Source organism: Schistocerca cancellata, chromosome 3 (genome assembly GCF_023864275.1).
Source record: "Schistocerca cancellata isolate TAMUIC-IGC-003103 chromosome 3, iqSchCanc2.1, whole genome shotgun sequence".
Classification (NCBI taxonomy): Eukaryota; Metazoa; Arthropoda; class Insecta; order Orthoptera; family Acrididae; genus Schistocerca; species Schistocerca cancellata.
The window spans coordinates 356,109,892-356,127,852 of record NC_064628.1 but is presented as its reverse complement, the minus strand read 5'-3'; the positions used below and the strand labels follow the sequence as shown (position 1 = coordinate 356,127,852).

At 45.5% G+C, this 17,961-nt stretch overlaps 1 protein-coding gene across 3 annotated transcripts in view; it reads right to left on the bottom strand.

Annotated features, from left to right (window-relative positions):
* The window catches only part of LOC126175042 (putative polypeptide N-acetylgalactosaminyltransferase 9), a 554,784-nt gene that overhangs the window by 41,743 nt on the left and 495,080 nt on the right, over positions 1 to 17,961 (bottom strand). For all 3 annotated transcript variants that reach the window (XM_049921547.1, XM_049921546.1, XM_049921548.1), the window contains one exon: positions 1,177 to 1,341. In XM_049921547.1, coding sequence (XP_049777504.1) covers positions 1,177 to 1,341 — 165 coding nt within the window. The remainder of the gene's footprint in view (positions 1 to 1,176; positions 1,342 to 17,961) is intronic.

Sequence of the window (17,961 nt, the reverse complement as noted above, 5' to 3'; positions counted from 1 at the left end):
CCACGAATGCTCACAGCGGACCACTAGATTCAAAGAAAGGCCATTTCATCTAAATTGTTGTAGCGTTTTGAGACCAGCGAAGAGGCCTTTCTGTCACGGATCGTTACTGAGTACGAAAGCTGGCTGCACCACTTTGCGCCCGAAACAAAAAGGCAGTCCAGGTGTGGCATCATCCTCATTCACCACAAAAGAAGAAATTCAAGACAATCCCCTCTGCCCGAAAAGTCATGGTATCAGTCTCGTGGGATTGTGATAGAGTCATTATCAGGGATGTGATGCCAAGAGGGTCAACCATCAATTCAGAGGCATAGATAAAGAGTCTGAATAAACTCGAGAACCGTTTCCGACGTGTTCGACCGTACAAGAATCCAGCAGAAATCTTGCTCCAACTCGATAATGCACGCCCACACACTAGTCTGAGGAACAGGGAACACATGGTCAAATTGGGTTGGACATCATTGCCTCATCCACCCTACAGTCCAGACCTGGCACCCTCGGACTTCCATCTCTTTGAGCCACTTACAGATTCTCTACGGGGAACACACTTTGAAGATGACGAAAGTATCAGTCATACGATGTAAACATGGCTATGCCTATGGGACAAGGTCTTTTACCAGCAGGGAATACATGCTCTTCCACAACTCTGGCGTACGGCCATAGAACGTGATGGAGGCTACGTAGAAAAACAGGACATGGCCAAGACATGTTGATGTATATTGTCACCAAATTCTGACTCTTAACAATAATATGTTCTGAGAAAAAGAAATGTGGGGCATTACTTATTGAACGACCCTCGTAGATGATATTCGAATGTTTCCCTGGCTAACAATTCTCCAGAATTCTCACCCATTGAAAATATTTGGCCAAGTGCTGCCGGAGAGACTAGCACACAACAACTCTCCAGCCACCACGTTTGATGAAATCGGCTACAGAGTTGAAGCAGCGTGGAATGACATAGCCGTATCTGTCACTAAATTTCGCGCTTTGTGTATACACAATTCACCTAAAAATATAATCATATGTGCTTCCTACTGAAGTACACACACACACACACACACACACACACACTCTTCCTGGTACAGCAGTTTTAATAGCCAGCTGTGCACAGCCCGTCGCACAGGTGTGTCTGCCCAGTACGGGAACGTGAGGGGAAGGCCGGCCAGCCTGCACGCTCACCCTCGGTGCACTCGCAGTGGGAGTCGAGGTAGGTGAGGACGGGCGCCGTGGCTTCGCGCGCGCCCAGCAGCCGCGCACGGATCAGGCCCTCCCGCTTCTTGGCGCGCACGATGCGCACCTTGGGGTAGTGCACCATGTAGTCCTCCAGCTGCTGCTTCGTGTGCGCTGCAACACCAAACACACACGTAACTCATCATCCATGCCTGCCTACCTTCGAAAACCAAAAATCGAGAGATTCAGTTTTTATAATCGGGAGGTATGAACGATCAAAAATCGCCGCTCATTTACAGTGCAATCCCGAGAAAATACAGGCGAGTCTTTCCTTATGAAGCCAGAAAGCTAGATAGCGGCTGAAAAAAAAAAGAAAGAAAAATGAAACCTCCGAAGCATCCGAAACGTACACTGAAGCGCCAAAGAAACCGGTGTAGGCATGCATATTCAAATATAGAAATATGTAAGTAGGCAGAATATGGCACTGCGCCCGGCAACCCCTCCGTAAGACGACAAGTGTGTGGCGCTGCTGTCAGATCGGTTACTGCTGCTACAAGGGCAGGTTATCAAGATTTAAGTGAGTTTGAACTTGGTATTATAATCGACACACGGGCGACGGGACACAGCATCTAGGAGGCAGCGATGAAGTGGGGATTTTCCCGTACGACCATTTCACGAGTGTACGGTGAATATCAGAAATCCGGGTTGGGGTTGGGTTGTTTTGGGAGAAGAGACCAAACAGCGAGGTCATCGGTCTCATCGGGTTAGGGAAGGACGGGGAAGGAAGTCGGCCGTGCCCTTTCGAAGGAACCATCCCGGCATTTGCCTGGAGCGATTTAGGGAAATCATGGAAAACCTAAATCAGGATGGCCGGACGCGGGATTGAACCGTCCTCCTCCCGAATGCGAGTCCAGTGTGCTAACCACTACGCCACCTCGCTCGGTCCAGAAATCCGGTAAAACATCAAATCTCCGACACCGTTGCGGCCGAAAGAAGATCCTGCAAGAATGGGACCAACGACGACTGAAGAGAATCGTTCAACGTGACAGAAGTGCAACCCTTCCGCAAATTGCTGCAGACTACAGTGGTGGGCCATCAACAAGTGTCAGCGTGCGAACCATTCAACGAAACATCATCGACATGGGCTTTCGGAGCCGAAGACCCAGTCGTGTATCCTTGATGACTGCACGACACAAAGCTTTACGCCTCGTCTGGGCCCGTCAACACTGTTGATGACTGGAAACATGTTGCCTTGTCGGACGAGTCTCGTTTCAAATTGTATCGAGCGGATGGACGTATCCCGGTATGGAGACAACCTCATGAATCCATGGACTTTGCATGTCAGCAGGGGAGTGTTCAAGCTGGTGGAGGCTCTGTAATGGTGTGGGACGTGTGCAGTTGGAGTGATAGGGGACCCCCGATACGTCTAGATACGACTCTGACAGGTGACACGTACGTAAGCATCCGATCTGATCACCTGCATCCATTCATGTCTATTGTCCATTACGACGGACTTAGGCAATTCCAGCATGACAATGCGACACCTCACGCCCCAGAATTCCTATAGAGTGGCTCCAGGAACACTCTTCTGAGTTTAAACATTTCCGCTTACCACCAAACTAGCCAGACATAAATTACTTCAGACATTAGTCGAGTCCATGCCACATTGCGCTGCTGCACTTCTGCGCGTTCGTGGGGTCCTACACGATATTAGGCAGGTGTACCAGTTTCTTTGGCTCTTCTGTGTAGATTCTATACCCCGTAACTGTAGCGTAGCCCACGTAAATTGTACTACGTTGGGATTTTAGTTATTCACGCTCTTGACATTTTCTCGCTGCTGTTTTGTTTCCACGTGTTTTGAAACATTGCTTTTTCCACCGTGTGTTATAAAAACGTCACATCAGCAAAGAGATTAGAATGGAATCAACGGATCTTTCCTAGATTCGGTAGTGCACGGAAAACTGGTCCGAATATTGCTTCAAGAAAACGAAGTATGACGAATAAGATACACTTGAAATAACCTACAGCACAAAATAAATCTTTTACAAGATTCAGGTAACAAAATGATACTCAAATATACATTCTAAAGCTTTGTACCAGTTATAAGAACACTGACTAATAAGAGATTTCGCTTAACCACAGTTCGAACAGAGCGCAACACTGAGCAGTACCATTATAGAATTCTACAAAACGGGCAGGAAAGAGGAAAAATAGCTCTCGAAATACAGGCCGCGTGAGAATTCCTGATTTCTGTAAACTTCGATACGTTATCTGTTAAAAACGGCTAATGAGCGAAGGTTTTCAGACCACTGGAAGAAATAGGAACTGAAATGGCGGGTTTTCGAAACAAATTTCGTATGTTTGACATTAATTTGCAAGAAAGCTGAAGAAAAAATGGAATAATCGAGAGAAGGGAGAAGAAGTGTAAAATCAGGAGTCTCCTGCCTAAATCGGAAGAGTTGGCAGGTATATAATCATCTGTTCTTCACAATCCTCTCCTGCTGCCACTACGTGCCACCTCTACCCTGTACAAAGATTGCCAGTTTTCTTTAAAGGTTCAGAAATTTAAAATTGTGCGCTTCACTGAACGCATATAAGTAATGTCATATGACTAAGATATCAACGAGTCGCTACCGGAATCACTGAGTCATACAGATACCTGGGTTCAACATTCGTCTGGATATAAAAATAATTACGAAGCCTCAATAGCAGGTAAGGCAGCTTGCAGACATCGGTTTCTTGAAGAAATACCAGGAAAAAGACAGCCAGTCTACAAAGCAGACTGCTCACAAAAGTCTTGCGATATCGATATCAAAATAAGACTGTCAGGGGATATTTAATATAAACACAGGAGGGCAGTATGTATGGTCACAGGTTTGCTGACGTACGAGGTGTAGTCATGAATGTTTAATCATCACCTCGAAAAAACGAAATAAAGTAATTATTGTTTTGTTTGTTTGCAGGTGCATGTCTGCAATCGTGGTAACACACTGAAGTCCTCGCGTCTCGGTACCGTATCATACCACTAGATAGGCAAACGAAAAATGGCATAGCGTATTGGTGAGTGGAGTATCCTGTGGTCATTCATTTTCAGCAGCAACTAAAATGTTTCAGGCCCATTCAGAGTACTTCTTTAGCAGTCTGGTTCAGCCAGGTACAGCTGCTTATTTTCTCTTGCAGCTGAAAACGAGTTGCCGGACGATAAACCACTTCACCATAGGATATACCTCACTGTTTTGCTCCATCTAGCGGCGAGACAACGTATTGTGGGCGTAGATTTCAAAGTGTACTAGAACTGCGGACACATATCTACAAACAAACATTTTTTTCCTGTTGATGATTAAAACTTTATGGCTGTCCCTCGCAAACTACGCCGCACAAGTCCTAGTACGAAGTTTGAAGAACCAGTTTTAAGTGAATACTCTAGAAATATACTACTGCCTGCCGCTCCCATAGGGATTCTTTAAGACAAGATTAGACTAATTACAGTGTACCCAGAGGCATTACGCAGCTGTTTTTCCGAGACTCCATAAGCGAATGGAACGGGAAGAAGCCCTAAGAAGTGGCACAGTCGGAAGAACCCTCTGCGGACACAGACTTTTCTTCTCGACTCCGGGTCACATGTGCTGTTCAGTGTATTTCGTTCACTGAACGAATGAAAGACCGAGTGACAGTGTAAAACAAAAATGTTCATTCTCTGTATGTCCATTATACAGACGGTTGGGGGACCTCGGCTGTTCAGTACAGAATGTCGAATCAAAACACCTTTCAACCGTCCAAATTTCCAATTGTAATTTTATTGAGCAACCAGTTACGGCGATATATTACACCATCTTCAGGCCCCCTGATCTCGGTTCCAACCAAAACTGGGAACAGCATTCAGTGACTGGTATCCGTAGAATTATGACTCAGCGATCCCTTCGATCATCACTTGCCGACTGTTAGATAAATTTTCCAATATTTGCCCAACATTCCAGTAACAGTCGGAAAATGATGATCGAAGGGATCGCTGTATCAAAAATCTACGAATACCAGGCATTGGAAGCTGGTCCCTGTTTTGACTGGATCGGAGGTGCGATTCTCCCTACCCGTGGATCAGGGGGGCCTGAAGACGGCGTAATATATGGTCGAAGTTAGAAATTTATAGGGCTAAAAAATGGTTTACATTCAAGAAATGTCGAATCTCTTACGTGGACATGAGTTACATAATTTTTTAAATAATAATGTACAGATTTTCCGTCAAAGCGACTGCGAGGTATAAAATGCTGTGCTGTGAAAATGTACGGCTTAGTATTATTTGTCGCAATCAATTTTTAACTGCGATGGCAAGACATATTATTTAAACCATTAGGCAAATTGTTTCTCTCATATACAGCATTGTCAGAAACAGTCTGAAAATCTTGTAAAGGCGATGCAGGGTAGGTTGTCCTGAGAACTGTTTAGTTTTAAAAAAAAATTCAAGATGTTGCACCGTTTCCAAGTTAATTAGCACTGAAGTCGGCCAATCAGGCCGTTGCGCTCGCAAATTCAAGCGGCCCGCCAGATAATATTTCTCATAGGATAGATGATAGCGCACAAAACTGCTCAGCCTTCGATTCGGGCTCGATCCCTACTATCGACACATGTCCAATTCTTGTATAGGAAACCAAACGAAGAACACGTTTGGCGACACCGCCTCTGCGTGCCAATTGAATTTTCCCACACAATGGCCTGATTGGCTAACTTCAATGCTAATTAACCTAGAAACAATACAATTATTGTATTTTTTTCTTAATAATTTTTTCTCAACACACCAACGCTGCAACGGTCTAAAAAGCTTTTCAAACGGTTTCTGTCGACGCTGCACCAGGATATTCTCTCTCCTTATACAGGGTGGTTCAGAAGCTCCTAGCACTAAGTTTTACGCAGCCTGCAATGCCTTCAAAAACTCTCAAGATTTTCAATTTTATCGCTCGCTAAGCAACGACTTTTAGTCCTATAGAAAAAAGGAAAAGAATATTTTTGTAGGAAATTTAATGTAGTTAAATTTTGTGCTGGAATGCGTTTTCGCTGGAGGCCACACTTTTCTAGTCATTCGAGAAAAACGCGATTGAAAGTAACTTTTCTACGTCTTTCTTGAATACTTCGAAATCTAGAGCCTCTAACGAAAACATATTCGAGTAAAAAATTTAACTACATTAAGGACTAATAGTTTATTGTGTGTGGTATCTGAAGTCATTGTGGGATGCATAAAACCAATAGGTAGCTGCTGAATCACCAGTATATAATTTGCATAAAAATTCTATACACAACAATACACTGTTTTGTTTTCTTCCTGCCAGTTGGTTTTGAGAGAAAACAGGAAAATTGTATTTTATGGTTTACCAGCTTATGACTGAAATACTCCAATGGAATCTAAATCGCTTGAAACTATGTAATCCTTCCTGTTCACGGATTAAAACTCTGCGAAATACATTAATTGAAGTTACTATTCTCACTGATCTATACCCTATGTGCCAATGAGCCCAACCGATTTACCAACTGATTTCAAGCGACATCAGTTCCCAATCAGGTTTCTGTTTACAACACCAATAAAAAAAGACTCAAGAACAAATTGGTGGGAGACGCGGAGATGGACAGAGGAGAGGGGGGGGGGGGGGGGCAGGAGGAAATGGACACGCAAAGTGGGGGAATATGTGATGGGAGAGACAGCTGAGACAAGCCACCCCAGATATATCCAAAACAAGTAAATGTACGGAGATGCGGTTTACTCTGAGTTGTAACAGATAATATGGCGAATTTTCTGACGAACGCAATTAATTTTAACGTTGCGTTTGCCAAATTATGTTGCCGATTTTTTTAATGGAACAATATTCTTTTCTGCGGAAGGAAAGAGTTATCGAGGAAGGCTTCAACGATGTGTGGAGCTTGGTGAAACAGAAACGTCATAATCAGCAACTATTAACGCTACAAATTACTGCACCTCGATGTATTTACTGCCTCTGTATATATGTTGGCTGGTCTGTTTTAGCTGTCTCACCCCATGTAGTCGACGTTTCCTCCGAGTCGTTTTCAGGAAGAAATCGCCCTGTTTATGGAACTGAAAGAAACGGCACTGTCATTAATGAGTGATGACCAAAGAATAGCTGGTTTAATCTTTTTATACTGACTTAACGGGACAATTAAATGATTAACACACACTCATACGAGGGACCAGTGTGCCACGTCCACCCTTCATGATGCTCTGTTGAGAGATTTGGTACTTAATTCAGGACACTGGTGAAAAATCTCTTGATCACAAACAACTTTGCCGATTCTCTTCCCTTTGCCAACCAAATACTAATGATTATATTTTGTCGCCGTCAAAATTGCAACCCGACTATCGCATTTTAGCGACCCCAACTACGGAGGCGGTTTTTAGTGTACTCACCCTATTTGACAGGCAGCTTCAAGCAGGAAATCTAACACTTATACAATGTATTTCATTGCTGCAATTAACTCCAGGCACATCTTTCGCGGTTTACCAACAAACGAGTTTCGTGACAAAGTATCAAGACCTGCGTAGCAAAGAAAATTAAATGAAATTAATTACGACCCCCTTATCTGTTGTACCAGATATTGAATCTTAAGAAATGTAGCTATCGTAAGAAGTTCTACTCTACGGAAGGATAGATACTGCGGTGATTGTTGAAAACTGTTCAGAGTATACTTAAACTTCAAAGCAGTAACTAATATTTATACTGGCCGAATATCAAGTCTTATTACCGTGTTTCTCTTTCTGATTACGTCATTTATCCCGGTAACCAGCCCATCTAATGACTGATAGTCATACGGGAGAAATTACAACGTTTTACAACCGTTTCTGAGCCCCGTCAATATTGTCGTGAGACTACGTCGGGGAAACACAACGTGTTCTCCCAGAAACACTTCCCTCCTTTTTTCAATTGCTGTTTTTAAACTATGGAAGTGCAGCACATGTACTCCCTTGTATATGCCTCCATTGCACTGGCTCGGCTGAACATTGATGACATGAAACCTTCTCATCAGTCATGTGTGTTTCTGAACTGTTGCGCACACAGAGGCCGTAAACATGCTTCAAATGGCTCTGAGCACTATGGGACTTAACTTCTAAGGTCATCAGTCCCCTAGAACTTAGAACTACTTAAACCTAACTAACCTAAGGACATCACACACACCCATGCCCGAGGCAGGATTCGAACCTGCGACCGTAGCGGTCACGCGGCTCCAGACTGTAGCGCCTAGAACCGCTCGGCCACCCCGGCCGGCGCACCCTTTCCTCACAGTGGCAGGCCACACACGAGGACAGAGACACCGGCAACATTCCGACGCCTTGGGTTCACTGTCATCGATCACCTTCCATACAGTCTCGACTTCACCCCATCCGATTTTCAGCTATTTCCAAAACTTACTGAACACTTTCGAGAACTCCACTTTCAAAGTCATGAATCGGAGTTGGCAGAGATGAGCTAGTTGCTCCGTCAACAGAGCGAAACATTCTACACTGACGGTATCCACAAACTGGTCTCTCGTTGCGAGAGACACTAAGCTAATTAAAACTGGGTGAGATGTGTATAAACCGCGAGAACGACCACCATCCGTGGCGCGATCTCCAGAAAATGTAGAGGCAGTGAGGGACATCTTCACGCGTAGTCCGTATTTGTTCAAGAACATTATTTGGAGCGTTGCGGCGGTGTTTCACGTTGGGGGGATTCGTCAATCGAGACAACTGTCAGCACTGGGCAGAAACAAATCCAAAAATGACAATCGAAAAATCATAAAGTTGCCCAAAATTGATAGTCTGGTGCGGTATGCCCGCAGATCATCTCATTAGTCAATTCATACTGCGAGGCATCGTGAAAAGCGATTGGTTTCACCAGATGCTGAATGATTGTGTGGCCACTGATATCACAATGGGAGAATGTTGCGATATCCTTCTAAGCAGGACGGAGCACCACCTCATTTTGCCTGCATCGTTCGTGACGGACTGGACGAACTCTTAGCAGGACGTTGGCTGGGAAGGCGATACCCTCAGAACGGCCTCCGAGAAGTCGCGACCTCACTCGTTGTGCCTTTTTCTCGTGGGATCGGGCCAAAGAAAGGGTGTACCGAACAAACCCACGCACTCTTGACATATTGGAGGGTAGGATCACTGTTGTCATCGGAAATGTACCTGTGACATTCCTGCAGAAATCAGCTGATGACATACCTACACGTTTACGTCATTTGGCCGACAACGCAGGAGCACTGTGGAACTGGAGTGTGATACACATATTCTCAGGGTCCTGAAACCGACTACAACTTGTTCCGTGTGCAAATAAAAATTTCATGGAGATTTAAAACTAGGGAGCGACTTCTCACCCACCCTGTAGATTCCGACATGATGGCCTGATCAGGCTCGAAAGTGAACAAGCACGTCAACACTGTCAGCCGCGGCAGTTGATCTGCCACGCAGACTGCAGCCGTGCAGCGGCAGAGCCGGCGCCGCGCCCGCGCTGGGTGGTCCCTCACGGGAAACACCCCGACGCTGGCGTCTGGATCGCCACGCGGCCGTCGCGTCGCCAAGTCGCGCCGAGTCGACCACGCTATCGATCGGCGGCGTGCCACGCGGCGTCAGTCGCTACATAGGCGCCAGGCGATACGGCTGCCGCAGCTGCTGTTGTTGCCTTTCTCTTGTCTGTACTGCTCTTTCCCAAATGTTATGGTTTGCGGTTGTGAACTGCGCGAGTTTCTATTCTTGACTTCACTATTCCAATTTTGTGTGGCAAGAGCAGCTGTTTTGTTGACGATATCGACCGCGGCCAATATTAGCCACAATGATCTGTGAAAAGTTTCAGTAAGTTAGTTCTCCACATCGTGAACAATTTCATTTCAACGCACACGCTGAAAGGGAAATAATTACTTGCAACTGAGAAATGCCTCCAAACTCTTTCCACTGATACTCGGGACAACAGTTCCACAGTCTGTTCACAGTCAAAATCGCTCAAGTCAGTGGATTCCTCCATTCGCGGCATGTACCATCGCTGGAATGATTCCCCATTTGTCTCTGCTCCGCTTATAAAGAATGACCCAGAAATGTTCCGACAAACTTCGAGGAGAGGCGGGGTACATCGTAACAACTGAGAATTGCATAGCAACCCACGGCCCCAATCGTAGAGTAAGTGGTAGCAGAGGCCGTAGTTCGGAAAGGAATCAAAGAGAGTGAGTCATTTGAAACATTTAACGGACATAGCGTGTACACATAGTGTGTGACATAAATACAGCTCTAATATCACAACAGATGCTAGAAGTTTGCACCCTCGGACACCAAACATGCCTAACACCGACGGGGCACTGACTGCCGGACACGCTCGAACACACCGGGAGTTTCTTTGATTCTGGTTGGTTGGTTGGTGGGGGTTGAAGGGACCAGACTACAAAGGCCATCGGTCCTCTTTGATTTTAGCAGCTGCGCAGACTATTTTTGCGACGAGGTCGATTTCATACTCCACAGGATCGCGATACATGAGAGATTTCATGGCTCCTCACAGAAAGAAACCAGGGCTCGATAAATCCGCTGAGCGTGGGGGCCAGGTAACTGGCCCACCAAGCCCAATCCATCGATGCGGAAATGACCTGTTTGACTGCCTACGAACAGTCAGTCCCAAATGAGCAGTCGCCCCATCTTCTTGGAACCACATGCTGCACCCCACATTTGCTGGAACATCATCTTCAAGCGAGAGGCGTTCCCCTCCAGTACTCTCGTCTACAGCACCAATTAGCGGAGAAGACGACGTTTACGGGATATTTTGGCTCATCAGTGTCATTTCGTCAGTCAATCAGACCCGCTGCACACATATTCGCGACCTTCTCCTTGTCACATTTCATAATTGTGTTCCCACTGGCATGGTTAAAACTGTAAACGAGACTTTGTCGATATTATCCCCCGTGCGAGGTTTGTTCAAAAAATTCCGGAACTACGACCACAAAATTTTTCTGCGCTAATCTTTTATTTATTGTGCATGTTACCGTTCGAAATACTCTCCTTTACAACTGATGCACCACTCCCAACGCCGTTTCCACTTCCGGAACCAGTCTTGATACGCCTCTTGCTGCACTGCGCGAAGCGCCTTCTGTGAATTTTCTTTTATCTCATCTACGATGCAGATCTTCGTCCTTTCAACGGAGGTTTTGACTTTGGAAATAAAAAAAAGTCTCGTCACCAGTTACGATTCTCTTAAGGAACAACTCGTTCTCATTTGCGCGCTCCAAAAGCTCTTCGCAGGTTGTAAGGCGAAGGTGGGACGTGGATTTCATGACATGATTCAACACAAATGTTATATTCCTCTGCAATCTATAGGACAGTCATTCTTCAATTGCCACGCATTAATTTCGTTGACGTTCCTGACATGGGCGTTGTCGGTAGACGTCGAAGGGCGTCCTGAACGAGTGTCACCTTTAACTTCGGTCCGACCATTTTTAAACCAAATGAACCGTTCGTAACACCGAGTACTGCTTAAGCACTCATCACCGTAGGCTTCCTACGTCATTTGGTGTGTCTCTGTAAAGATTTTCTTGAGTGTCACTCAAAATTTGATGCAGACGCGTTGCTCCTCTAACTCTGCCATCTCGAAATTCGCAAAACTGTGCGACACAACGATCTACTCAGTACAGCACTGAACAATAACCTACAGACATACAACAAAGAAACTTCTGACTGTTACACATTAAACACAGGCGTGTGCAGGGATGCCAACATAATTTCGCTCCAACACACCATTGCCGCGAAATTACCAGTATTCCGGAGTTTTTTGAACAGACCTCGTATAAGAGTCTGCCAGGTACGTACTTCAGTGGCACTTATGTTTCTTCTATAAGGGCAGCTACGACGAAGGAGCTCGTAGCCATAGAAAGAGAATTGCCTAATAGTCCACTTTGTCATAGACCGTCAGTGTGCAGTATAGTGTTCCGACATTCACGAGTTACGCTCTGTTCACCCACGAGATCGCGAACGCCGCAGAGAACATTGCCCAGCACGTGAAGTGTCCCTTGACTCTCGGAAGGCATTCGATACTGTTCTGCCCTATCGTTCAAATACGTCAACGGTTCGTAGAAAAATTTCCGAATGCCAGTATCCCAGCGGAGAGTGGCATACACAGTTTAGGTGAAAACGGTGTAAAACAGGTACGATTTCAAATGCAAATGGAAATAGGCAACCATCTGTTAAGAATTTACAGAACACTGTTGATAATGAACGGACAATTACTGCCAGCCGGAAAAGAATATCAATACGCAAATTATCCCAACAGTCTTGGGTTAAATACACAGCTTCTCGTAAAGGTCTTCATGAGCTAAAGCTGGAACTATAACGCATTACAGCTGTGCAACTACTGAAGGAAACAGACAAACAGAAACTAACTAATTGTTGCAAGTGACTCCTCGGAAACATTTTTGGTAGACAGAACAGACACGACGTCGTATTCCATGTTGCACCAGGCATGGTTTCCTTTATCCGTTCATGTTAATTCGTGGTACACCAGGTACTGGATAGGGAGGAATCCTCTTCTGACGAGATATTCAAGCTTCCACTTCACGATGAGAAAACTGTGTCTGCAGTGTCATTTCCGGCAATCGCACAGTGCGACCAATGTTTTTTGACCGGACTGTCAATATACAAGTTTACTTCGATGTTTCCAATGAATTCTATAATTAATTAACTTATGACTAAAAATAATCCCGCTTCAACCAAGAAGACGGAGCAACATACCACACATCAAACGTTTTACTGAATCGGGTTCGTGCAGCTTTCAAAAGAACGAGCCGTCAATAGCAGATCGTAGCCTCCACGTTCCACAGTTATCCACCTACGGTTTTATTTTCCTTTGGAGATGCATGAAGGATAAAATTTATATCGGAATAACTGAAGGTGAACACTCAACGAGAAATCAACGCAACTGACAACAGCGTTTTACGTCAGAAGACTCACAATATGGTCAGTCGACCACGAAAGCGCATCGATGTACAGGTTGATAATTTTGAACATCTTTTGTTACGATCTTCTTCTTCTTCTTCTTCTTCTTTTCATTTGGGCCGCCTGAGGACCAAGTTAATTCGCGTTACCTTCGCTTCTTCTGGTCTTTCTCCTTGTCCAATATTCTTTCATGCTCATACTTTGTTATCTTCTTCGCTCATCTGTCCACCATGATTTTCTTCTGGGTCTAGCTCTGTCGTCGGAACCTGTGAGAGCCTGTTTTTTCTTTTAATTTAAAAATCACCCTGTTTTATATCTCTGGTTAATGTACTCATATTTCTGTCACATCCCTTTGTACCTCTTGGATCTAGCGCACTTTGTTTGGTTCTCTTGCTCACCAGACACTACATTATTCGCTGTGTTACCACCCCCCCTCCCCCTACCCCACCTCTGGTCCATTCTAAGGATGTGTCCGAAGAACAAGCTCCACTTTTTTCTAATGATATCCGACACTCTCTCCATTTTGGTACACAGTTATTCGTTCGCTCGTCTTCCAAGTTGCCCACTTTCTGTTCTTCGAGGTCCCAGTACCACCCTGAGAATCTTCCGTTCCACCAGTTCTAATCTCTGAAGTATTCCTCTTAGTAGGTTAAGAGTTTCTGCTGCGTATAAGAGTTCAGGGTAGATCACTGTCTGCTAAAGTCTCAGTTTTGCATTGATCGAAATGTGTTTCTTACTGTAGATGTTCATAGTTTGTACGCTAAATTCATTTTGTTTTCTTGCTTCTTTTTCGGTCAGCGCATTTCCCATCCATTCTCTCAAGTATTTAAAACTCTACATCTTCTGAATTCCCCTCCCCCTTCCCCCATCTACTGTCATCGATCTAGGAACTGCCTTGATGTCTGTCAAATACCGCATTTTCTCGACAGACCTGTAAGCCTGCTTTAGTCAAAACGTTCATATGTGCGTGAAATCTTATGGGACTTAACTGCTAAGGTCATCATTCCCTAAGCTTACACACTACTTAACCTAAACTATCCTAAGGACAAACACACACATCCATGCCCGGGGGAGGACTCGAACCTCCGTCGGGACCAGCCGCACAGTCCATGACTGCAGCGCCCTAGATCGCTCGGCTAATCCCGCGCGGCCTGCTTTAGTCGCTTGTCTCTGTAATTGCGTGGTTTTGTAACAATAAATGCAGTATTTTCATTACGTAGCATTCATAAAACTTCATTCTATCACAGTCTACCGATTCTGCAGCGGTTACGTTATGAGTTCGGATTTAAGTTGCTCACGCTGTATTTGTGTATAGGAAAACTGCAACGCCGGAATGCTGTAGCTAAATCTATAAATACCTGCGGAGGACCGACCATTGATGCAGGGACTGGAAGCACACTGCGCTTGCGTAAACGAAGTGATTAAACTTGCGATCTACCAAAACTACGATTCGGTAGTTTTGGTACACTAAAAAAATGTCGTGGTAAATGGTAGGATTGCAGGTAGCATCGGTAGGAAAGAAACTTAAATGAATAGGAGAGACACAGAGAGGTTACGACTACTCTTTCGTTTGACTGTTCGTTTTACACATAATTAGAACAGCACATCATTCAGTGTTAGTCCTTACAGAATGCAAATTGTATTTTACAAGTAATAAAAATTAGTTGATCGCATAACTTCTGCGCTTTTATATAGCCAAACCAATTACTTTTGATACAGGTACAGTTTACGTGCCGGCCGCCGTGGCCGAGCGGTTCTAAGCGCTTCAGTCCGGAACCGCGCGACTGCTACGGTCGCAGGTTCGAATCTTTCCTCGGGCATGGATGTGTGTGATGTCCTTAGGTTAGTTAGGTTTAAGTAGTTCCAAGCTCTAGGGGACTGATGACTTCAGATGTTAAGTCTTATAGTGCTCAGAGCCATTTGAACAGTTTACGTACACAAATATCAGCGAAGTAGCACTTGGCTAGCACACTGGACTCGCATTTGGGAGGACGATAGTTCAGTGCCGGGATGGTTCCTCTGAAAGGGCACGGCCGACTTCCCGTCCTTCCCTAATCTATCTTGATCCGCGCCCCCATATCAACCAACCAACCAACCTACATACACAAATATAAAAATACACTCCTGGAAATTGAAATAAGAACACCGTGAATTCATTGTCCCAAGAAGGGGAAACTTTATTGACACATTCCTGGGGTCAGATACATCACATGATCACACTGACAGAACCACAGGCACATAGACACAGGCAACAGAGCATGCACAATGTCGGCACTAGTACAGTGTATATCCACCTTTCGCAGCAATGCAGGCTGCTATTCTCCCATGGAGACGATCGTAGAGATGCTGGATGTAGTCCTGTGGAACGACTTGCCATGCCATTTCCACCTGGCGCCTCAGTTAGACCAGCGTTCGTGCTGGACGTGCAGACCGCGTGAGACGACGCTTCATCCAGTCCCAAACATGCTCAATGGGGGACAGTTCCGGAGATCTTGCTGGCCAGGGTAGTTGACTTACACCTTCTAGAGCACGTTGGGTGGCACGGGATACATGCGGACGTGCATTGTCCTGTTGGAACAGCAAGTTCCCTTGCCGGTCTAGGAATGGTAGAACGATGGGTTCGATGACGGTTTGGATGTACCGTGCACTATTCAGTGTCCCCTCGACGATCACCAGTGGTGTACGGCCAGTGTAGGAGATCGCTCCCCACACCATGATGCCGGGTGTTGGCCCTGTGTGCCTCGGTCGTATGCAGTCCTGATTGTGGCGCTCACCTGCACGGCGCCAAACACGCATACGACCATCATTGGCACCAAGGCAGAAGCGACTCTCATCGCTGAAGACGACACGTCTCCATTCGTCCCTCCATTCACGCCTGTCGCGACACCACTGGAGGCGGGCTGCACGATGTTGGGGCGTGAGCGGAAGACGGCCTAACGGTGTGCGGGACCGTAGCCCAGCTTCATGGAGACGGTTGCGAATGGTCCTCGCCGATACCCCAGGAGCAACAGTGTCCCTAATTTGCTGGGAAGTGGCGGTGCGGTCCCCTACAGCACTGCGTAGGATCCTACGGTCTTGGCGTGCATCCGTGCGTCGCTGCGGTGCGGTCCCAGGTCGACGGGCACGTGCACCTTCCGCCGACCACTGGCGACAACATCGATGTACTGTGGAGACCTCACGCCCCACGTGTTGAGCAATTCGGCGGTACGTCCACCCGGCCTCCCGCATGCCCACTAGACACCCTCGCTCAAAGTCCGTCAACTGCACATACGGTTCACGTCCATGCTGTCGCGGCATGCTACCAGTGTTAAAGACTGCGATGGAGCTCCGAATGCCACGGCAAACTGGCTGACACTGACGGCGGCGGTGCACAAATGCTGCGCAGCTAGCGCCATTCGACGGCCAACACCGCGGTTCCTGGTGTGTCCGCTGTGCCGTGCGTGTGATCATTGCTTGTACAGCCCTCTCGCAGTGTCCGGAGCAAGTATGGTGGGTCTGACACACCGGTGTCAATGTGTTCTTTTTTCCATTTCCAGGAGTGTATATGTAACTGTTGTTATTTTGTACTCAATAGAACCTTCATCACAATCAAAGGCAAGAGTTTCTTGTTATTACTGATAAATGAGGACTTCGTCTGTGAATAACAGAAAGATGTTTTATGTAAGATCGACGAAGTATTGAAGTGATGATTGATATAATTTTGCTTTGCGTTTTTTTTTTATTTCATCTTTTTTGAGGAAATTGCATTTTCTAGCACTATATGATAAATCTGTATTGCTTCCTTTATTTTTACTACAACTGTTCCACGTTACAAATCAGCAACTTTTGAATAAATCGTGCATTAAACACTGAAAATCTCAATTTTGTTATAAATACTGTTTATTTTTAGTAAAAGACAAGAAGATAACTATGTAGAACGAAAATGTTCCCTAGATTTCCCGGCCCTTTATGTATCTTTAATGAGTTTGTAGACGGTTCATCGCTTCCAGTTTTTAGGAGAATCTGGTAAGAGATTGATCGCGTACGTAAAGAAAGCGAGGGATATGAGGTAACGCCTGGTAAGTATGCAGCACACCTAACGCACAGCTAATGCGGGTATGACTTCAATCTGACCAAAGCTACTGGGAAAATTACCTTAATCTACCTTTACTTATGACAGTCTACAGTAATCTACGGTAGTTTTACAACTCTAGAAGTGATCCATTACTTTCCGGTTGCATTATTGGCGATGGATCATCGAAAAAAAAATTAAAAAAAGTGTACTCTCTCGGAGTATCCATCTGCAGCGACCGAAGTGAAATAACCATATAAAACAAATTGTAGAAGAAGCAGAATCCGGGCTTAGATTCACAGGAAGGCAGTGAGGGGGTTCGACCGATGGTTTTGTGTTGCTCATCAGTTTGGATCCTTACTAGGCTGTATTAATAGACGAGATAGTATAGTAGGCGCGAGAGCGTTTCGTAGTGCTAAACAGAGTCCAGTGGGAAACCCTACAAGGGAGGGGTTGCGCATCACTGAGAGACTTGCTGCTGAAATTCGGAGAGTGTATGATACAAGAGTCGGGTAACATTTTATTCACGCACGGGTTCCCGGGTTCGATTCCCGGCGGGGTCAGGGATTTTCTCTGCCTCGTGATGACTGGGTGTTGTGTGCTGTCCTTAGGTTAGTTAGGTTTAAGTAGTTCTAAGTTCTAGGGGACTGATGACCATAGATGTAAAGTCCCGTAGTGCTCAGAGCCATTTGAACCATAACATTTTATTATTTCGCCCCCACATACGAGGTCTGTTCAAAAAATTCCGGAACTTTGTCCACAAAATTTTTCTACTCTTATCTTTCACTTACTGTGT